The sequence below is a fragment of the Motacilla alba genome, chromosome 5 (genome assembly GCF_015832195.1).
Source record: "Motacilla alba alba isolate MOTALB_02 chromosome 5, Motacilla_alba_V1.0_pri, whole genome shotgun sequence".
Taxonomy (NCBI): Eukaryota; Metazoa; Chordata; class Aves; order Passeriformes; family Motacillidae; genus Motacilla; species Motacilla alba.
The window spans coordinates 61,168,978-61,191,689 of NC_052020.1; the positions used below are offsets into that span (position 1 = coordinate 61,168,978).

At 49.4% G+C, this 22,712-nt stretch overlaps 1 protein-coding gene across 2 annotated transcripts in view; it reads left to right on the forward strand.

The window, feature by feature from the left end:
* Nucleotides 1-22,712, forward strand: part of MDGA2 (MAM domain containing glycosylphosphatidylinositol anchor 2) — a 207,456-nt gene that overhangs the window by 124,828 nt on the left and 59,916 nt on the right. For both annotated transcript variants that reach the window (XR_005257063.1, XM_038137890.1), the window contains 2 exons: nt 2,262-2,591; nt 13,401-13,694. Coding sequence is in view for 1 of the 2 variants with exons in the window: in XM_038137890.1 (XP_037993818.1) it covers nt 2,262-2,591; nt 13,401-13,694 (624 nt within the window). In the remaining variant the exon portion in view is untranslated. The remainder of the gene's footprint in view (nt 1-2,261; nt 2,592-13,400; nt 13,695-22,712) is intronic.

Consider the following 22,712-nt stretch of genomic DNA (forward strand, 5'->3'; position numbering starts at 1 on the left):
TGCAGCAGCATCTCCCAGGTTTTTCTGGTTAATCAGGGAATCCTGGAATGGTTTGGGAGGGAAGTGACTTTAAAGATGATTCCATCCACCCCTGGCATGGCAGGGACACCTCCCACTGTCCCAGGCTGCTCCAGCCCCAGTGTCCAGCCTGGCCTTGGGCACTGCCAGGGATCCAGGGGCAGCCCCAGCTGCTCTGGGAATTCCATCCCAGCCCCATCCCACCTTTCCAGCCAGGAATTCCCAATTCCTAATATCCCATTAAATTTCTTTAAGCTTATAACCATTCCCCCTTGTCTCTGCCTGTGTAAAAACCCCTTAACCTTTAATTTCTCTTTAATTTCTGTGTCTCGCCCCATGCAAACTTCTCAGAGCGTAGCTGATGCCACAGAGACAAAACCCATGGCATGGCTCAATTCTCTTGGCATTTTGGAACGCCCTCCTGGAAATTTCCCCCAGGAAACTGAGGTCCAGGAATCTACAGCTGAGGAAAACCCAAGCCGCTGTTTTATGGGATTGCTGGACAGAGGAAATGCTACAAAACCCCCTTTTTCCTTTACCTGGTGGGTTTGTGTCAAGCTCAGCTCAGGCGTTCCCAACGTGGTGGAAATCAGGAAGCTCTGAAGGGATTTTGGAGACGTCGTCCAGAGTCATGGAATGGTTTGGGTTGGAAGAACCTTTAAGACCAACCACTTCCAACCCCCTTCTGCTTGCAAGAAACAGCTTTGACCCGAATTTTGAGGTTCTGCCCCCTTTTCTTACCTTGGAACTTGTGCTTTTCCACAAGGGAAAGTTACCCTGACTTCCCTGCTAGACTTTGTTCAGTTCTAGGCAGGAGAAACTGCTGAAAATTCAGAAATAAAAATAGTTTATTGAGGTTATGAGCAACTAATTCGGGCTGAAACGTCGCACTGGTCGTGCCCATTGAGTTCTTTTTTGGTTTTTCCCCTGCCTGAAAAGGATCTGCATAAAATATTGAGGGGTTTTTGTGTGTGTAAGCATTGTTTGTGCTGTTATTTGCACACACACATGCACAAAAAAAGCTCAGCTCGTGCCTCAGAGTTTAATTCTGTGGCAGTTTCCAACTGGTTCATCCTCGTGATTCCAACTTGGTAGTGCTGATTCCTGGGAATCAACTGAGAAATTCCCAAGGGAAGGAGAACTGCTCGATAAAGAGAAGTGCAAAAAGTTCCATCTTGATTAAAGCCGTGGAAATCCCTTAAATAAATACAAGTAAATGAATAATGTAAATAAATTAAATAATTAATGAATAAATAAAATCGACCGGTTGGGTACTTTTAAGATGTGGTTAGAACTGAGGAGCAGCATCCGAAATTACGCTTTTCCTAGAAAAATACCAAATTTTCCATTCTCTCCTTAAAAATGTGACCTTCCTCGAAGGAAGAAGCCCCTCCTACCCTGTGGGACTGAGGGTAAAGAGCTCAAATTTGGGCTTTTTCCCCCAACCTTGAAAAGACAACCCAATAAATAAATAAATAAATACATAAATGTGAATTATTTTCCGAGCTCTGGAAGTGTTGATTCCTTTCCAGGCGGTCAGAGTGCTCCTTCAGCGTGGAATTTGCAAGTCCTTGTTCAAGGAGCTCCTGAATTGCCAAAATTGAATTGGAATTAGCAAAGCTGAGTTGGAATTAGCAAAGCTGAGTTGGAATTAGCAAAACTGAGTTGGAATTAGCAAAACTGAATCCAAACTCACATTTTCACCACTTGTGGATGGAGCAAACAGGTTTTTTAGTATGTCCAAAGTATGGAATCTCTAGAACCTTCCAGGGCCTGAAGGGGCTCCAGGAGAGCTGCAGAGGGACTGGGGACAAGGCCTGCAGGGACAGGAGCCAGGGAATGGCTGCCAGTGCCAGAGGGCAGGGATGGATGGGAGACTGGGAATTGGGAATTCCTGGCTGGGCTGGAGAATGCTTCAGGATCAGGCATTTAACCTTTCAAGGACAGAGATTTTTTGATGAACTGACTATAAAACGCTCCTGACACAGCCCCAAAATCCCTTTTTTTTCCCTATAGAGATGTGCCAAAGGATGTTTATGGGTTCATCCAAGTGGTTTTTTTCCACCTGGATGGTCCCAAACCAAAAATATTGCTTAGAAATTGTACAAAACCCCAGGCCGGGTACTAAAGATAAATATTGGGGAGTTGCGTGTCCACATCGTTTTATTTCGTGTCCTACAACAACACCAGCGGAGCCAAATTTCTACTCTATTCTATAAAATTACTCTTTTTTTGTGTTTCAGCCTTAAAAAAAGGACGCTTTTGGATCACCCCCGACCCGTACCACAAGGACGACAACATCCAGATCGGGCGGGAGGTGAAGATCTCGTGCCAGGTGGAAGCCATCCCCTCGGAGGAGCTCACCTTCAGCTGGTTCAAGAACGGGCGGCCCCTGCGCAGCTCGGAGAGGATGGTGATCACCCAGACCGACCCCGACGTGTCCCCCGGCACCACCAACCTGGACATCATCGACCTCAAGTTCACGGATTTCGGGACCTACACCTGCGTGGCGTCCCTCAAGGGAGGCGGCATCTCGGACATCAGCATCGACGTCAACATCTCCAGCAGCACGGGTGAGGAGGAGCTCGCCGGGATGAGGGGCTGGGTTGGTGGGGAGGAAGGCACCCCATGGTGGAGGAGGCGGTGGGTGGGGCTCCCAGCACGTTCCAGGGAGCTGGAGAGGGAATGTTCATTGGGAGGTGGTGGCGGGAAACAGGGAAGGGGTTCGCACTGAAAGAGGGGAATATTAGGTGGGATGTTGGGAATTGGGAATTCCTGGCTGGGCTGGAATTGCCAGAGCAGCTGTGGCTGTCCCTGGATCCCTGCCAGTGCCCGAGGCCAGGTTGGACACTGGGGCTGGAGCAGCCCGGGACAGTGGGAGGTGTCCCTGCCATGGCAGGGGTTGGAATGAGATCAGTTTTAATCCCAAACCTCTCTGGGATTCCCTGAGCCTCAACCAGGGGCTGAGTTGCTTCGATCAAACAACAGAAACCTAAGGAAGTTCACTGTTGGATCATTTTTGGTCATGGAGGTGCTCTGGGGCTGGAGCTGCTCTGGAGCCAGGCAGGGAGAGCTGGGAATGTTCCCCTGGAGAGGAGAAGGCTCCAGGCAGAGCTCAGAGCCCCTGGCAGGGCCTGAAGGGGCTCCAGGAGAGCTGCAGAGGGACTGGGGACAAGGCATGGAGGGACAGGAGCCAGGGAATGGCTCCCAGTGCCAGAGGGCAGGGATGGGTGGGAGATTGGGAACTGGGAATTCCTGGCTGGGCTGGAATTGCCAGATTTGCTGTGGCTGCCCCTGGATCCCTGGCAGTGCCCAAGGCCAGGCTGGACACTGGGGCTGGAGCAGCCTGGGACCGTGGGAGGTGTCCCTGCCATGGCAGGGGTGGGATGGGATGGGATTTAGTGTCTCTTACACCCAAAACCATTCCACAATTCCATGATTTTACTCTCAGGAAAAGAACTGGGAGGATTCTTAGAGGAGAAGAGCCAACTTTGGAATGATGGATAAGCATTCCATGCAGACTTTGTCCCCTGCCTGCCCAGGTGGAGCAAACAGTGTTGTGTCATGCATCCAATAACTACTGAATTCCCTGGGCTTCCTTGGGAATCCTTGGGAAAACTGATGAGATTTCCTGGAGATATCCATTAGTTGGCCATTCCTATCAGCTCACCACAATCCCTGCAGGAAATGATGAATTCTGTCACCCCTTACACTTCCTGTCCTGGAACACTCCAGAAAATCAGGAAAGGGGGAAGAAAAGGTGGAATTTGGGCTCAGCCTTTTGCAGCATCCTAAAAGGAATTCTGCTCTTGGAATGACTTCATTACCCAGCCAAGTGGAAGCTGAAATAGTTGCAGTGCTTTGAAGGTCATTACTGATTCATCAAGATTCATTACTGCTCTGCTAATTAGGAACAGAAGGCCCAGGCACAAACACATTTCCCAAATGCCACGACTTGCAGGGGTTTATTAACATCCCTCTGGATGTCTGGGATGGGGGGGAATTTCCTCTTCCTGATGTTTGTGTGGCTCCTCCCGGAGTGGGGCAGCAGGGCCTGCATCAAATCCCAAGGAAGGAGGAAATCCATGAATTCTCCAGGAGGTTGGGAGGGGACGTGTGGCTCTGGAATTGCCCTTGTTTAGCAGGAATATTTTTTTTTCCCTTGACATTTTCAGCAGGAAAACCACGGATTTATGTCCTGAGTATCTTACATAAATGGACCTGAAGTAATCCCCTCGCTGCTCCCCCCATATCCCAATAAAATAGGTCAGTGGAGAGTGGGAATCGACACTCAAACGTGGAATATCTGCCCTAGAAAAGCCCTGTCATCCATAAAACCCACCCTGGGCAAATGTTACCGAGAGCCAGGCTGGGTTTTTCGGGATATGTGGGATCATGTCATGGAAACCTGGAGGCAGAAGATGCTAAAAAAGCAACAAGATGTTAAAAAAGCAGCAAAAACCTCAATAAAGTGGGTTTGTGGTAAGGAAAAAAAAAAAAGGAGGCGGATTGGAGGGTGTCAGCCTGCGCAAGGGATTTTTTCTCTGTCTCAAATATTGGATTTTAGCAGGAAGAATCAGCTTTGTGATTGGGATGGTTTGCTCTGTTCAGGACACTGGTTTTATTCCCAAAAATTCATTCCTTCTGGCTCATTCCCTTTCCACCTTTTCCCTGGAGACATCACTGAGCAGGGAAAAGATTTGTTATTTTTGGGGTATTTTCTTTTATTTTCTGCTTTTGCTGCTCTGAACTGCCACGGGAAGGTCTGGAGGAAGTGCTGATCCCTCTTTTCCTAAGGGAGTTCTTCCTGTGGCCCATTCCCACCCTGTAAGGGCACAGCCAGATGTCCCACATGGAAAAAAACATCAGACAAATTCCTGCCCCTGGGATGAGCCTGAGGATGTGCTGAGCTTGTACCACCTCAGGATGGGAGCATCCCAGAGCAGGACACGGATTTTGGGTGAGCACAGGGCAGCCTGGAGGCCTCCAGATCTCAGGGAATCATGGAATCATGGAATCATGGAGCTGTTTGTGTTGGAATGGATCTTTGAGTTGGAAGGGCCACCTTCCGCTATCCCAGGTTGCTCCAACACTTCCAGGGGTAAATTTGGCTTTCCAGAAGTTCTGCTGCATCCAGGCAGAGAAAATTCTTGGAGACCTGCTCCGTGCGAGGCTCTGCAATATGAAAAGGGCTTCCCTGTCAAGCTAATCAGCTCTCCATTAAATAATGAATTAATTAAAGCTCCAGGCTGCTGTTCCAGGACCTGCAGCCTTGATCCGGTGGTGCCACAGGAGTCCTCTGGTCATCCTGTTCCTGCTTTGATGAGACATAAAAGAGACCTTGATTCCAGCCCGAAATGTTTATTGGAATCACAGCCGTGGCATAACGAGGATGTGGGGTTTGGGAGGTAATTAGTGGCTAATTAAGATATTTGTAAACCTTAAGCACCATCCAGAGCGGTCGTTGATGGCAGAGGCCTTTGGTTATTGCAGCAAATGGATGGGTTTGGTGAGCTGTTATCCTTGGAATTTATCTTGGGAAGGAGCAGGGAGCAGAAGGGACAGAAAAACACTGGATTTAGTTACAAATCTCTGTCTTTTATAGTTCTGGTTTCGTGCGGAGTTTAACGTGCAGAGTTTTTCTTGTTGATTCCGTCTTTGCGAGCCTTTCCTGTCCTGCTCACAATCCCTTGGGGAATCTGATTTCTCTGGGATAAATCCACCCTCCACAGACTGATTCCAGCAGGATTTCTGGGAGCTGACACCCTGTGAGTGGCAGAGTCCCTTTGTGCTTCTCCAGAGGGCTCTGGAGGGACTCCTCATCCCATGGTTCTCATCATCCATGGATGCTCCTCAGCACGGCTCCTGCAAAAGCGCTGGAATTCATTTCCCTAATTTCCCGCTGGCTCTGCATGTTCTGGGTTTTAAATGTTCCTCTTTCCTCTGGCTGCAGAGCAAGGTAGTGGTTTAGGGCTTTGTGCTGTGTTCCAAGCGCTGATCTTGGAATTATTTCCCTGCCTGAGCAGAACTTTCATCCAAAAATCAGGATCATCCCAACCCTCAGGATCGGACCCTTTGTCCAAGGCCTCACTGTCACTTCAGGGTGAGAGGAAATGGCTTCAGAGGTGGTTTAAATTGGATCTTAGGGAAAATTCCTTCTCAGAAACGATGGGAAAGGCTGTCCAGGGGAGTTCCCTTCCTTGGAAATGTTCAAAAAACGTGTGGATGTGGCACTTGGGGCCACGGGTTGGAGGTGACGATGGTGCTGGCTGATGGTTAGACTTGGTGATCTTGGAGGGCTTTTCCAGTCTAAAGGATTCTGTGATTCCATAAAATCCATGGTGGATATGGTGTCCTCGTGCGCAGTTAGGAGTGGTTTGTGCCCCAGAAAACATGGAATTTCCCCTTTGGAACTGAGACCTTGCCTGTGGGGTCACAGGAACTGGAACGATGGGAAAGCACCTGTGAAATCCAGCCAGGAATTCCTGACAGGCTGCTCCATTTCCCTTCCACACCAGGGCCTTGATGGACCCTCTTCCAAGGGTAAAGGAAATTCTCCTAAGTTTTCTTGGCTTCAGCTGCTTTTCCAATCATTTTCCTGGATCAGCAAATCTCCCCTTGGTCTCTTCTCTTACCTCTGGGTCCCTTCCAGCAGCAGCTCCTCGGTGTTCCCCAACATTCCTCCCAAAAAGCCAGAGCAGCTGAGCAGTTCCAGCCTGTGTTTACAGACAGAAGCAGCATAATTATCCCTCAGGAATAATTATCCCTCGCTGCCCTTCCCGGGCGGAATGATCTTGCTCAGATCCATTTTGTGCCCCGGCTCAGCCCTGTCTTAACTCCGGCATCACGTCAGGGCATGAATCATGAGCTGGGCCCAAACTGCAGCTCTCAGGCAGAGGATGATTAATCCCGGCCACTCAGCCCTTCAAATTCATAAATATTGCAGAAGTAGGACACACAAATAACTTTGTTCTCCCTTCCAGCCGGCACGGCGTGGATTCCTCAATATTCCTGAGCCAGGCTGGGTTTGAATTCCTTGGATGATGTGAATTCCAACAGCTCCTTGGGGAGATTCTCTCTGGGTGATCTCCAGTTTGGATGGTTTCATGATGTGCTGCTCAAACACTCCTTTGCTGTGCTCCATCCTAATTATTAGGATGAATCCGTGTGCAGCAGACTGGCCACATTATCCCAGGATTTTTCCCTGTCGCTGACAGGGATCGCTCCAAGGAAATGTTTTCCCGGAGGCTCCTAAGGACACAGAAGTGACAGCAGCCCCCAAAATCCCCATGGAAGAGCTCAGCAGTTGCAAGGCCACCACTTGTGGGGGCTCCTTGTCCACCTCTGATTGTCCTGGAATCATGGAATTCTTTGGGAAGGGATGTTAGAGCCCGTCCAGCCTCCAAGGGCTGGGAGGTTTTAATGGGATCAGAGCGCCTCTGAAGGATTTCTCTGTCTGCAGCTTCTTGCCTCTGCCAACGGCTCTCTGGCATTTAATTAATCTGTCTGATCCGTTAATTAAGCTGGAATTTGATCCGTCAGGACTTCAGAGAGCTCGAGTAGAACTAACAACACCCAGAATACACAAGGAATAAACACACAAGGCTCAGGAATTTTGGGTTTTTTCCCTCGGAAATAGCTGTCTTGTCCTGTCCCGGCTCTCCTCTGGACCATGCTGGATCACAGATCCTCTGGAATTACAGGGGAACTGCCACGGGAGAGCAGCTGGGAGAGCTCCTGTCTGGTTTTACTCTCTCCAGCAGCAGGAATGTCTGTCTGGGGAGCAGAACAAAACACCAGAGGGCAGGAGAGCAGTGGCCTCCTGCCACCTCACCTCGTGCTGGCTCAGCAGCCCAGGGAGGCCGCGTCGTCTCAGATATTTTATTTAAAACCAGGGTTGGACACAGATCAGCAGAACCTGCTCACCACGGGCCACTGCCCACTCACAGGGTGACAGCGTGGCTTTAGATCGGTGCTGCTGGCGTGTCACCCAGGCTGTTTGTTCTCCAGGTGTCACCAAAGCTTTTTGCTCTTCAAGTTTTGTTCTCCAAGTGTCAACAAAGCTTTTTGTCCTCTGAGTGTCACCAAAGCTTTTTGTTCTCCAAGTTTTGATCTCCAAGTGTCACCAAAGCTTTTTTTTTCCTTGGAGTGTCACCAAAGCCTTTTGTTCTCCAGGTGTCACCAAAGCTTTTTGTCCTCTGTCACCAAAGCCTTTTTTTCTCCAGGTGTCTCTTTTCCAAGTGTCACCAAAGCCTTTTGTTCTCCAGGTGTCACCAAAGCTTTTTGTCCTCTGTCACCAAAGCCTTTTGTTCTCCAGGTGTCACTTTCCCAAGTGTCACCAAAGCTTTTTTTCTCCCAGTGTCACCCTCCACTTCAGGAAACTGCTGAGAGTGTGAATTTATTTTAAAGCCCCTTGGTGCAGGAATATGGGAACATTTGTTGTTTCCAGTTAGGATCAGGAAAAAGCATGGATTTGTCCTTTTCCAGCCTGGCCAGTGGACTGCAGGATTGAGGGAACATTTCTTGTTTCCACCTAGGATTTAGGTACCTTTTCATTCTGCAAAGCAGGGGCAGAGCTGCCCTTTCCTGGGAGCAGCCTCTGGAGCTGCTGGAGCCCTCGGGAAGAGGCTGAGCCCTCCAGGGCTCTCCTGGTGCCACAGCAGCACCTGCTGGGAGACAGCAGCTGGCACAGCTGGTGACAGCCTGGCACAGCTGGTGACACCCTCCCCACCTGCCTGGCACCCCTCCCTGCCCATCCCACTGGCAGCATCTTGGCTGGCACACTCTTGGCTCATCCCTGCTCCTTTCCTGATGGATTTGAGCCCCTGGACCCACCTTTGCCCGCTCACCTTTGCACAAGTGGTGGAAAGAGAGGAAACGGCCTCAAGTTGTGCCAGGAGGGGTTTAGTTGGATATCAGGGAGAATTCCTGCCTGGAAAAGGTTCTCCAACTCTAGGTAGGGGTGGAGTCCCCATCCCTGGTGGGATCTAAAATCCCTCAGGATGTGGCACTTGCGGCAGCGGTGGCCGTGGAACAGCTGGACTCAATGATCTCAGAGGGTTTTCCAACCTGAACAATTCCATGGTTCCCCGTTTCTAACCTTGCTCACCCAGACTCATCATTCCCTGCTCTGGGGTCTCCTGAAATCTTTGCGGGGGGAAAAAAATCCATCCAGTTTTTATTTTCTCCTCCATCCTTTTGAGGTGGATTGCTCATGGAGACAAATCCCACGTGCCTAAGGCTGCCAGCGCCTGCTGTGTCACCCTTCCCCAAAAAAGGGGATTCATTTTTTCAGCCTGTTGCTAATTCCAGCGACATTTGCCAGTGGAACAGACAGCTCGGAGATAATTAAATACCTGTGAGGTTGTGACAACAAACAGCTGGGCTGGAAAGGGGAAACCCTGCCAAAAACCTTCCCTGTGCAAAGGTCTGGGGCTTTTTCTCCCCCTAATTAGAGAGTGGAGAATCCCCCTAATTAGAGAAATTAGAGGGCCTAAATTTGGGGGTGCTGGAGCCATAAATGGGATGGGGACAGAGCATTTCTTAGTGGGACCTCATTGTTTAAGTCTCTGTCCCTCGAATGTGCCCCAGAGGTGCAGCCAGGTTTTGGATTGATGGCAATGCCCCTGGAATTCTTCATTCCTGAGCAAAGATTTGGGGCTTTTTCTCCCCATAATTAGAGAGTGGAGAATCAGGATCTAAATTTAGGGGGATCTGGAGCCATAAATGGGGTGGAGACAAAACAATTCTTGGTAGGACCTCATTGTTTTAGTCACTTTTCCACAAAAGTGACCCAGAGGTGCAGCTGGCTTTGGATTGATGGCAATAACCCCGGAATTCTTCATTCCTGAGCAAAGATTTGGGGCTTTTTCTCCCCATAATTAGAGAGTGGAGATTCCACCTAATTAGAGAAATTAGGATCTAAATTTAGGGAGATCTGGAGTCATAAATGGGGAGGGGACAGAAATTCTTGGTGAGACCTCGTTGTTACTCAAATGTGCCCCAGAGGTGCAGCCAGGCTTTGGATTGATGGCATTGCTCCTGGAATTGTTCATCCCTGAGCAAAGATTTGGGGCTTCTTCTCCCCCTAACTAGAGAGTGGAGAATCAGGATCTAAATTTAGGATGATCTGGAGCCATAAATGGGGTGGGGACAAAACAATTCTTGGTGAGACCTCATTGTTTAGGTCTCTGTTCCTCAAATTTGACCCAGAGGTCCAGCCAGGCTTTGGATTTATGGAATTCTTCATCTTTGAGCAAAGATTTGGGGCATTTTCTCCCCCTAATTAGAGAGTGGAGATTCCCCCTAATTAGAGGGTCTAAATTTAGGGTGTGCTGGAGCCATACATGGGGTGGGGCACAGAGAAATTCTTGGCAGGACCTCGCTATTACTCAAATGTGCCCCAGAGGTGCAGCCAGGCTTTGGATTGATGGCACTGCCCCTGGAATTCTTCATCTTAATGGATGGCCTTGTCCCTCCTGTCCCCTCTGCTGTTTCCAGGAACAACAGGAATAAATCCTGGGAACCGTAACGAGCTATCAGCTGCCTCGCAGTGACAGGCACTGCGAAATGCCACGGGAGACGAGGAGGCAGGGATTTGAGGGGATCTTTCCATCTGGGACACTGACAGAGCCTTTCTTATCAGCTGTCACCACCCTCGTGGTGGTGCTCCTTATCTCAGCGAGGTGCAGCTTGTTTTGCTGTGCTGCTATCTCCACTTTTTCGGGAAAAACTGGTGGGAAAAGAGGGGGAATTATTGCACTAGCACAGGGGATTTTTGTTGTGGATCTGCTTTTTATCCCCTCCAAAAATTAATGTGCTTCCTGTGTTTTCCCCAAGTTCCCTGACTTGTCCCAGATGGAATGGCTGATTCCCAGGCTGGGATTGGAAAACTCAGACTGGGATTGGATAGCTCAGACTGGGATTGGATTCCGAGGTTGGGATTGGATAGCTCAGACTGGGATTTCATTCCCAGGTTGGGATTGGATAGCTCAGACTGGGATTTCATTCCCGGGTTGGGATTGGATAGCTCAGGCTGGGATTGGATTCCTGGGTTGGGGTTGGATAGCTCAGACTGGGATTGGATTCCCGGGTTGGGATTGGATAGCTCAGACTGGGATTGGATTCTGAGGTTGGGATTGGATAGCTCGGACCCTTTGCTGTCACACATCCTGGAAATGCTGGGATCTGGAAGAAGCTGCCAGCACCGCGTGTCCAGGGATAGCTCCACAGGGACAATGCCCAGAGGGAGATCTCCCATCCTGGCCCCAGCTGGGGCTGCAGCAGAGCTGTGTGGGCTGGCACAGGGCTTTTCCCTCAGGATATTGGGATCACAGGGATTTCAGGATATCAGGGATCTCATCCCAGGGCCGTAACCCCTCGGCTATCGCAAGCAGTGAATCCCTGAGCCAGGGCAGGCTGTGATTCCCAGGGAAGCCTGAGTGTCTTGGTTTGGACAATCCAGGCCACTGAGGAGCCTCCAGCATCCATCCAGCTGGGAGAGGCTTGGATCCCAACAGTCCCAGCCAGGAGCAGATCCACTGCACAGGCTGGGAAAGGACAAATCCAGGATTTTTCCTGATCCACAGAGTTCTGTCACATCTGCCCTCAGCTGAGAAGCCACAAGTCGGGTGAGCTGGAAAATCCAGGAGGAGGCTCTTTCCCTATAAACTGTATTTTCCTTCTTGGAACAACACCTTTCTCCCACTTTGCTCCATGATTTCACAGTGCTCCAGCTCCCCTGGGAATTTTCCTGTGCTCAGAACCTGCTGTGGCACAAAACGCCATAACTGAGAATTAATAATGATTTATTCATATTGGGAATGTTTTATTAAGCAGTTGCTGTTTATTTCTTTTTAATTTTTCCTGATTTTTTTTTTAAGTATAAAATAATTTTTCCTTCCATTCCCTGTGGAAAAAGCTCTTCCCATGTCAGCCTGTCCCACCTGACAGGAGCTATTAAAGCCTTCAAAACAGCTGAAGGCAGCACTTTGGTTCCTGTGAAAGCCCTAGATTTCAACTCCGATTCCTACCAGGCTTGTCAGGGCTGGAGACAGGGAGCAGATCCCAGGGGAAAGCTGGAATTGCTTCTCACTGGGACGAGTTTGTTGTTTCTGTCCCTTGGGGGTTGAAAATTGCTTTGGAATATTTTTCCTGCAGACAGCAGGGAGGTGCAGGCTGGGTTTTGCCAGCCCTGGCGTTCCAGGAAAGGAGCTGAGGGAAGGACAGGGAGGAGAGGAAAAGCTCCTGGAGGGACTGTGTTCCCACAGGGAATGTCTCTCCTTGCTTCAGGACAGGAGATTCATGAGGAAAGATGAGTTTTCAGGAGGCACCAAAGGAAAAGGAGGGTGGGCAGTGTTTAAATCTGGATTTTCCATTTCTCCACCCACACCACAGCATTCCAAGCGTTTTCCAAGCAAGGCTGAACACTTCCCACTGTCCCAGGCTGCTCCAGCCCCAGTGTCCAGCCTGGCCTTGGGCACTGCCAGGGATCCAGGGGCAGCCCCAGCTGCTCTGGCAATCCCAGCCCAGCCAGGAATTCCCAATTCCCAATCTCCCATCCATCCCTGCCCTCTGGCACTGGGAGCCATTCCCTGGCTCCTGTCCCTCCAGACCTTGTCCCCAGTCCCTCTGCAGCTCTCCTGGAGCCCCTTCAGGCCCTGCCAGGGGCTCTGAGCTCTGCCTGGAGCCTTCTCCTCTCCAGGGGAACATTCCCAGCTCTCCCAGCCTAGCTCCAGAGCAGCTCCAGCCCTTGGAGCAGCTCCATGGGTTCCTCTGGATTTGCTCCCACACATCCACATCCTTATCCCGTGTCCTTGGCCATCACCTGCTCACTGTGAGGTGCTCCTGCTCCTCGGGGCTGCTGGGAATAATCCCAGTGTCCTTTTGGGAATTGTTAATGCCTGTCCCCATGGAATAAACACCACTTTGATGAACCCCCTGTGACAGACCCCAGCAGCATTTTGGGGTCAGGCGTCCAGTTCTGAGGTGATGATTTCTCAGTTGCCACAACCCTTCCGCATCCACAGCCATTTCTCCATGGGCTGGATAAAAAATCAGCAGCCAGGCTGTTCTAAAAAAATGGGATTTAGTACCAAATAATCCTTTTTAAAAGAAAGCAGAGCTGGCAGTGGGGAAGTGAGTGACGGTGGGAGGGGAGCACCGGGACGCTGGCAGGGACACGCAGGGAGGGCACGAGTGTCACAGCAGGCCTGGCAAATCTTCTCTGAGGCTCTCCGGGCTGCTGAGAAATAAACGTGGGAGCTTCCAAAGAGCGCAACCCACGTGTTGCTGCGGATAAATCGCTTTTCCGTGGATGATCCTGAGCAGGAAATCCACGCCTGGTGCCTGACTGTTGACCCCTCTCCTCTCCTGCTTCCCAGTGCCCCCCAACCTGACGGTGCCTCAGGAGAAGTCCCCGCTGGTGACGCGGGAAGGGGACACCATCGAGCTGCAGTGCCAGGTGACAGGGAAGCCCAAGCCCATCATCCTGTGGTCACGGGCGGACAAGGAGGTGGCCATGCCCGACGGGGCCCTGCAGACCGAGAGCTACGACGGGATCCTGCGGATCGTCAACGTTTCCCGGGAAATGACCGGGACCTACCGCTGCCAGACCAGCCAGTACAACGGGTTTAATGTCAAACCCAGAGAGGCCTTGGTGCAGCTCATCGTGCAGTGTGAGTAAAACCTGGTTTCCCTTGATTTTCTCTTTGTTGTGCCGGGAAAAAGCTGATTTATTCCTCACCTAAACAAACAGCAGCAAGAGTCTTATGGCTGTTACATATTTGATGTGGGGTTGTTTGTCTCTGTAGTTCCCTGAGTCCATGAATTCCATGTAAATGTGGAAGTAAAAATGACATAGGAGTCTCATTTCTAGTAAAAAACCAAAAAAAAAAGCAAAACAAAACAAAAAAAACCCAACCAAGTGTGAGGCAATCATTATTTTCCCCACAGCTTTGAATTCCTTGACACACGAACAAGCAGATGAGATGGGAGGACATATTTCTGTAAATGCTGAGCTGATCCTGAGCTCATTTGTTGCTGCTGTGTAAAACAAGGAGGGAAAAAGGAGGGCAAGAGCTGTTCCCTGGGAGCTGATCCGCATCCAGATCCAGCCTGCTCCGCTCTGCCAGCCAGCCTCGGGAATGGGGAGGGAAAAGGGGGGGAATCAGTTATTTTTTATTTTGGAAATGTGCAGCATTTGTTGTCAGAACACGGAAAGCCTGGTTTGAGGTGGCTTCTGGGGAATAACGGGGGGGATAAGGAGCCATTCTTTGTGCTGAGTGACTTCCCTGCCTCTGCTGCTCTGTCAGGACCTAATTTGGGTGTTTTACGAAGTGCAGCCCTCATTTATTCCACTTTCAGATGCCTCAGTCTTCTGTCACTTGGCTTTTTAGCAGCGCTCTGTGCTCAGCACAAGTGACCTCTTTCGGGGCCTCCAGGGAAGGGCTGCTCCTCACGCGTCCCCAGTGCTGATAAGCAGCTGATTTGTTTTTCCTGGCTCTGCTTTGTAACAGATTAGGGATGCATTGATTACATGGCTGGGATCTGCAGGACTTCCACTCCAGCTTTTTCCCGCTGCTCCAGCTTTAAATCCCAAAGTCGAGGCTGAAGGGAGGATGGAGTCTTCTCCCACGTGGGGGTTTCTCTGAGTTGTGGGGTCGGCCGTGTTAGGAGCGGGTTCATCCTGCTGGAACTTGGGAATGAGGGATCTGCGCCTCCTGTCCTTGGCTCAGTCATTTTTTCCTGGAGCAAAGGAGGCTCAGGGGGCCCTTGTGGCTCTGCACAGCTCCTGCCAGGAGGGCACAGCCGGGGGGTCGGGCTCTGCTCCAGGGAACAGGGACAGGAGCAGAGGGAACGGCCTCAGGCTGGGCCAGGGCAGCTCAGGGTGGGCCCAGCAGGAATTTCCCCATGGAAAGGGGGCTCAGGCCTTGGCGCTGCCCAGGGAGGGTTGGAGTGCCCATCCCTGCAGGGATTCAAAGCCCTGTGGATGTGGCACTCGGGGACACGGTCAGAGTGGCCTTGGCAGGGCTGGGGAAGGGCTGGGCTCGATCTCAGAGGGCTTTTCCAGCCTAAAGGGTTCCATGATTCCATGGCAGGGTACCTGCCTGCTGTGCCCAAGGACCCAGGGGAGAAATGCCCAAGCACAGCATTGCTTGGATTCACTGAACCCACGGCAGCAGGAATTCCCCCATGGAAAGGGGGCTCAGGCCTTGGCACTGCCCAGGGAGGGTTGGAGTTCCCATCCCTGGAGGTGCCCAAGGAATTCCTGGAGGTGGCACTCAGAGCTCTGGGCTGGGGACAAGGTGGGCACTGGGCACAGCTGGGACTCTGATCTTGGAGCTCATTCCCAACCTCAGTGATCCTGGAATTCTCTGAATCTGGGAATGAGAACCACCACAGAAACAGTGGAGTGTTGATCCTTCTAAATAAGGAGGGGGGAAGTAGCTTCTGTCCCCCTTTTCTGGCATGAATTTGCTGTGAAAGGTAGAAAATATTTTGTGGGTGAGGAATTCCAGCAGCTTCCCACTTCCTCAGGACCTGAGGCAGTTCCTGGTGCATCCCATGGGATGGCTCTGCTGACTCTCAGATTCTGGGGACGCATTGCTGGGGTCGCTGTTATTCCCCCACTTTTTCCTGCTGCCAAACCCCTTCTTTTGATGCATTTTTGTTCTGCTTGAGATGCAGAATTTTCCTAATTCTGAGAGAAGAGGCACAACCTGAAAATGCTTCCAAGAAGTAGGAGTGCAACAGGTATTTCCAGGCGCTTTTCCTTTCATCTCTCCGTGTTTAGAATTCCACTGCCTTTGTTCGCATCCTGGCAAGTGACAAATTGGAGATGAATGGAGAAAAATTATGGAAAGCTTTGATTATTTTTCCTGTGGGAGGAAAGTTTTTGTTCCCAACGACTTGAGCAGCGTTTCTGTACCAACGGTGGCATTTAACCAATTGTCATAAAAACCAGTTCTTTTCAGAATTTGGGAATATTTATCCTAGATGCTTCCAGCAGTGATGAGCAGGGAAAGATTTTTAATGGAACGCTTTTATTTAGAGAATAACTCATGGATTTCACTGTGGATGTGCTGAGGGAGAATATTCCCATTCTTGGGGAAGGTTCTCCTTGTGACAGAAGGATTTTGTCTCACTAAAAGTGGTTAATTAATCTGTTTTCAAGGAATTATGGAATATCCTGAGTGGGAAGAGACCCACAAGGATCACAAATCCAACCCCTGGCCCTGCATGAACACCCCAACAATCTCATCCTCTGCAGCCTTGGGAATGTGCTCATTCCCTGGGAATCTGTTCCACAGGACAAATCCCTCTGTGGAATTACTGCTCCAGGTCACATCTGTTGGGTCAAGCTAAAGAGAAATGAAAAGTAAATTCAAATATAAAGGATTTTTTAAAATATAATTTGACCTCCTCATCCAATGAGGTTTTTATTTTCCTCACCTCTCTTCTCTGCTGCCATCCCTTTATCCCATCTCAGTGATGTCAGGATCCCAGCCTGGGAGTTCTCTAGGAAAATTGAGGATTTTTGGTCTTGGTCACAGTTTGTCCTTGAGCTGTGGTTTAGGGGTTTTCTTGTGTGTGTGTTTACTGTAAATCCTAAAGCTTCTCTAGAAAACTGAAAATCCTGGAGTCACAGAATGGTTTGGGTTGGAAGGGAATTTCAAACCCATCCCATTCCAACCCCTCCATGGGCAGGGACCCCTCCCACTGTCCCAGGCTGCTCTGAGATGAGGCTTCCCATCATGGGCTGGATGGGAGATTGGGAATTGGGAATTCCTGGCTGGGCTGGGATTGCCAGAGCAGCTGGGGCTGCCCCTGGATCCCTGGCAGTGCCCAAGGCCAGGCTGGACACTGGGACACCCTGGGACAGTGGGAGGGGTCCCTGCCATGGCAGGGCTGGCACTGGGTGGATTTTAAGGTCCCTTCCCACCCAAACCACTCTGGAATTCTATTTTATGATCTTCCAGCCACAATTGTGGATAAATTAATTTTTAAGGAATAAATAAAACCCTGCTGGTGGCAGACAGGGCCCAATCCAGGGACAATTTGCCATCTCCACTTTTCCAGCTGCAGGAGAGGGTGGGGACATAAAAGTGCCACCAGGTGCCACCTTAGGCAGCATTTCCATCGTGTCCCTTCCCAAGTGATTGGAGCAGTGAGGACAGGATGGTTTTCCCCAGTTCCCTTTTCCTTCTGCTCTCCATAAAATCCTGTTTACAGCACAAACCCCTTCCCAAACTCATCCATCTCCAAACCCTTGGAAAGCCTCTTAAAACATCCAAGATACTTCATGGAATCCTGGCTGGCAGAGCTTTGGTGGCCGCATTGGGATGCTCCAGAACTTCCTGTTCTGTTGGAGCTCGGCTTTATTTGTGTCGTTCTTCCTTGGTGATAAATTCCGAATAACTCTGGAAAAGAGGGGCTCATCCTGCAGGGATTGGATTGGGAATGGAACAGAGCTAATTAAGGAGAAAGATGAGGCTGAGGGATGATCTCGGGCACTGAGGGGAGCAGCAGAAATGCATTATTCCCATTTTCCATCAGCTGGAGAATCCAGTCCTGAGTCCTCTTTCATTGGTTTTCGATTTCTTTGCAGCTGGGAATGGGAAAAGGAATTTTTCTGCCTTGAAAAGGCAATTTGGCAGCTCGGGAATGTGATGGGTCTACTCTGGGTATATCTGCCTGATGAAATATTTATATGCAAATATTGTATTAATAATGAAATTAAAATTGTTGAGAGAGAAGGAAGCACTTCCCATCCCAAGTGGGACTGGGATTAATGAGCTAAAAACTCTTGGAATTTTAGGAAAGTCATTAGGAGAAGGTGTTTGAACAGGTAGGGTGGCCAGTCCCTGTGGCAATTTACCAACTTCATGGAATTGTCATGTGAATGCAGATCAGGAGTGAGGTAAAAGTCCCAAAGAGTGAAATCTTCCAGATTATAAAATTTTAATTATGAAACCTCATTAAAAAGGGATAACCAAGGAATCTGAGAAATCAAGTGGGGCAAATATCTGGATTTTTAAACAAATCTCTCATAAATCTGTGCTTAGGCAGGCCAGAATGATGAAGGAAAGCAGAATTTGCATTTAATATTAATATTATTTACATCTTTATTTTTCTCCTTGTGATTGAAGATTTGAGTGGGAAAAGCTGATTAATATTCAGGACAAATATTACATAACCCAGTCCATTCCCAGGCTGGTGCATTTATCACTTTCTGAATGAATTCTTTCTCTGGAGATAAAAGTTGGGTTTAATTTGGGCTGCTTGTGGTGGGAGAAAGAGCAGCCTAAAAACAAGATTAGAACAGGCTCAATTTTTTTCATTCTGAGCCATTTTTTCCCTTCTCTTCCAATGACGTAATGACCTTAACAGCTTGAAAATATCAAAATAATGGTGCTCCCATTGCTTTATAATTTTGATTTGCTTTCCAAAGTGTTTTTTTTCCACCCCGGTGGTTGTATCCAAAGAATTCTACATTCCTGCCCAAAGGGATTTTCCCAGGATATGGCAGAGGTTGATGCTGCTAAGCTGAGCTTAAAGCTTGGACCTTCCTGTGGAGATATTTATTGCTACATTTATTTTATGTATAAACACAGAGAGATTGAGGCACTCCAGATGGATAATTCCCATGCTGTGGTTTTTAACCTATGGATCATTCCCTGCTCCTGAATTCCTAGTCCAGAAACTTCCCAGAAAACTGTAAACCAGCAAAATCTATTCCCTAAAAAAAATCTGTTCTCTAAGATGTTCATCTGATCGAGGCTGATTTCAGAACGACCCAGAGGCAAGGATGGCTTTGGGTGTAATTTATCCACATGGAGCAAGGCGAGGAAAAAAATAGGGAAATCACGGATGGCTGGACCAGGAAAGAGAAATCCCAGGAGCTTTTTGACATTTAGCAAGGTCGAGGGCAGCGTGAGTTTGGTGACCCAGGGAGGTGAGGAATATGCAAACCCTGGCACCATGGAAAATGTAGGTGAGAACCAGATAATTTGAATTTTTTCATATTTTTTACTAAAATTATGATCACAGACAGGCCTTCCTGTCAGAAATTCCAAAAAAAACCCCCAAAAAACTAGAACACTCCAGATCCTGAATAAACAGAGATGTTATTGAGGGAGGCAAAATGGAATTATTTATGTTGGGGTTGTTTTGGGAATTGGTCTTGGAGAGGATAATCCTGCACTGTCTGAGGGCAGGAGCAAAGAGCCTTCCAAACAAAAATTGTTTTGGAAGAAGAAAAAAATGAGTGGGAAGAGCTGTAAACATTCCACATCCATATTTAAAATAGGAAGGATCAGAGCTTTGGTTGCTCCAAACCCCATCCAACCTTGAACACTTCCAGGGATGGAGCAGCCACAGCTTCTTCTTCTATTCCCAATTAATAACAGGTTAAGAGGTTGGATTGGAAGGGAAAATGGGAATTACAGACCCAAAGGGCTGAGGAAAAACCCATGAGATTATTCTCTAAACCCTGTGGAATTCAGGGATATCCATCCCCACGGTTATGGGAAGGAGGAGAGCAGCAGGATGAGAGGGAATGTTGTGGTTGGAATATAAAGGAGTCCCAAAAATCAGGGACAACTCAACACCAGCCAGGGAAAGGTAAATTGGAATAATGAACTTGTCTGTGGAGTTAATTTTTAACAGCAGAAGATGCTGAGTAAATATAATTCCTTTGTTGTCCTGTAATACTTAGGAGATTAATTCCCATAATTACGCAAAATATGGATTTTGACAGAACTCTGGTTGCAAAGTGCAGCATTAAAAATTAAGATTATTTGGATTGACACAGGACACAAATAACGCTGTCCATGGATGCTGCTGGAATTCATCCCAGCTGATTTTTTAGCTCCATAAATCCCTCTCCTCCTGTCTCGCTTTCCAATATTCAACTTTGTACCTGTAATTGCCTCATAAAGCAGAGTTTGGAAGGCAGTCCACAGATTTAAAGACAAGCCGCTGCTTTCCCCGCGCTCCCTCCCAAATCCTTTGGATTTTATTCCCAGTTCTAGCGTTTTTATTCAGGCCTGTCTGCTGCTGTTAATAGGGAGGTTTGTAAATTGTTTTGCCTGTGGAGCTGGGAACAGTGTCAGCAGGAAGATTCCTTCCAGCAGGAATGAAATTAGAGCTCTTTGTGTCCCACAAAATCAGGTTTTCCAGCGGAGATGGGCCAGAGGATGTTGGATTCACTATTGGAGGCGCTGGATGCAAGGAATGCTGGGAGGGTCTGTGGGAATGATGATTTTTTGGAGAGATTTCCTTTGGGTTCCACCAGGCTTTGAGGAACCACATCAGGAGTGAAATCACTGAAGGCAAAAGGAGTCTTGAGTGGAATCCGTGAGGTTGGAAAATCCCTTTGGGATCATCAAATCCAACTGCTCCCAGCACTTCCAAGGCCACCACTGTGCCTGTCCCCAGGTGCCACAGGGCTTGGAAATCCCTCCAACTCTCCCTGGGCAGTGCCAAGGCCTGAGCCCCCTTTCCATGGGGAAATTCCTGCTGGGCCCACCCTGAGCTGCCCTGGCCCGGCCTGAGGCCGTTCCCTCTGCTCCTGTCCCTGTTCCCTGGAGCAGAGCCTGACCCCCCGGCTGTGCCCTCCTGGCAGGAGCTGTGCAGAGCCACAAGGGCCCCCTGAGCCTCCTTTGCTCCAGGCTGAGCCCCTTCCCAGCTCCCTCAGGAATTCTCCAACCCCTCCCCAGCTCCCTCAGGAATTCTCCAGACCCTCCCCAGCTCCCTCAGGAATTCTCCAGCCCCTCCCCAGCTCTGTTCCCCTCCCTGGACACACTCTCCAGCCCCTCCAGGTCTCCCCACAATTTCCCCCAGGACAGGAGGTGCTCCAGCACAAGGGAACGGAGCAGATGAAGGTTCTGATTTTGTGTCCTTAGCTTGGTAGGACATGGATCTCCCCCTGGGTGTTGTCCAGCTCCTCCACCTGCCTGGGGGAGCTTCCATGGATCATCATTCCCTTGGAAATCACTCCAGTCATTATCCATCATCCATGGAATTGCTGGTGTCACCACAACTCCTCTCTGTGGAGACCCCACTCATCTCCCAGGCAGGGTCTCCGTGGCTCCATGAGCAGCTTCCCTGCTGGAAATTCCTGGTAGGAAATTCCTTGTAACAGTATTTCTCACACTTTCCTTGCATTCAGAAGCTCTGCACCGAATAAAGGGAACTTTCACACCTTCCACTTGTTATTGGTTTGGCACACCAAAGCAGGGACATTCCAATTCTTTTTAGAGGAATTGTTATCTCCAGGTAGTTCTGAGCCTTGATAATAAATTCAAACCATTTAAAACTGATGCAGAGTCCTCACAATTGATCCATAGTCCTCACAATTGATCCATATCCCTCACAGCTGATACAAATCCCTCATTTTTCCGGGCTCCATTGCAGTTCCAGTGCCCATTAATAGATATTTTTATCATAAGCCACTTTTCTCCCTGCTTTCATTGACTGTTTCCCTCCAGACGGGGCAGTTTATTTGGATTTATTCGATCATTCCGATGGATTATTGGCACATTTTATTCTCTATCAAGGAACAGACTGATCCTACCCTCATTTTCTAATCTGTGGCAGGGCTGGCTTGCAGAGAGGGACAGAGACGCAAAGAAATGGATGGGAATTCCCATTCCATAGGATGACAGGACTTGGGACTGATTTTCCCAACAAAGGATGGTGATTTTTCCTTTTGGGAAGGTCCTGGCCGGCAGTGGAGAGGCTGCAGATTCACACTCTGCTGCAATTTGTTTTTATCAGGATAATGATGATTTGTCTGGGCAATGTAAAATCATTCCAAGGAGTTTCACGGAGCCTGGTAATTTCTGGAATGATCCATTGGATGTTGGGTTTGGTACCCTCAAGACATTGGGGAGCCACGAAGGAGAAACAGCAACATCTCCACATCACCTCTACTGAAATAATCTTGGAATCTTGGAATATCCTGAGCTGGAAGGGATCCCAAGGATCCTCCAGTCCAGCTCCTGGCACTGCCCAGACACCCCAACAATCCCACCCTGTCCCTCAGAGCGTTGTCCAAACGCTCCTGGAGCTCTGGCAGCCTCGGGGATGCGCCCATTCCCTGAGGATTCTGTTCCTGCTGGGTTTTGTTATCCTTTGAGAGCTGAAATCTGTGACTTGGAACCTGGCAGACCAAATGTGAGCCCATGGAATGGCTGAGGTTGGAAAGGTCATCGAGCCCAGCAGGATATCCAGCACAGCCAAGGCTCCCACACCTCTGTTGGAATTGGAAAAATCATAAAATCCCAGGATTGTTTGGGTCAGAAGGGACCTTAAAGCTCCTCCAGTCCCATCCCTGCCGTGGGCACGGTTGCTGTCGACCTTCAGGGTTCTCCAGACTGCATGGATCCACTTCAAGGCCAGGCTGGAGGAGGCTTGGAGCCACCCAGACCCCTGCTCCAGGAATAAATCATGGATCGTAGCTCATTTCTGCCCCATGGACTGGGGCTTTGGCTGATGTGGGAAAGAATCCCAGAATCCCAGGATGGTTTGGTGGGAAGGGACCTGAAACCCACCCAGCTCCAGCCCTGTCAGGGCAGGGACACCTTCCACTGTCCCGGAGGATTGGGAATGGTGGGAAAGCAAGGAAAACAGGGAACCCAGAGTGTTCCAGGGTATTTTTCATGGCAATCCCACTGACTATGCAGAGCTCC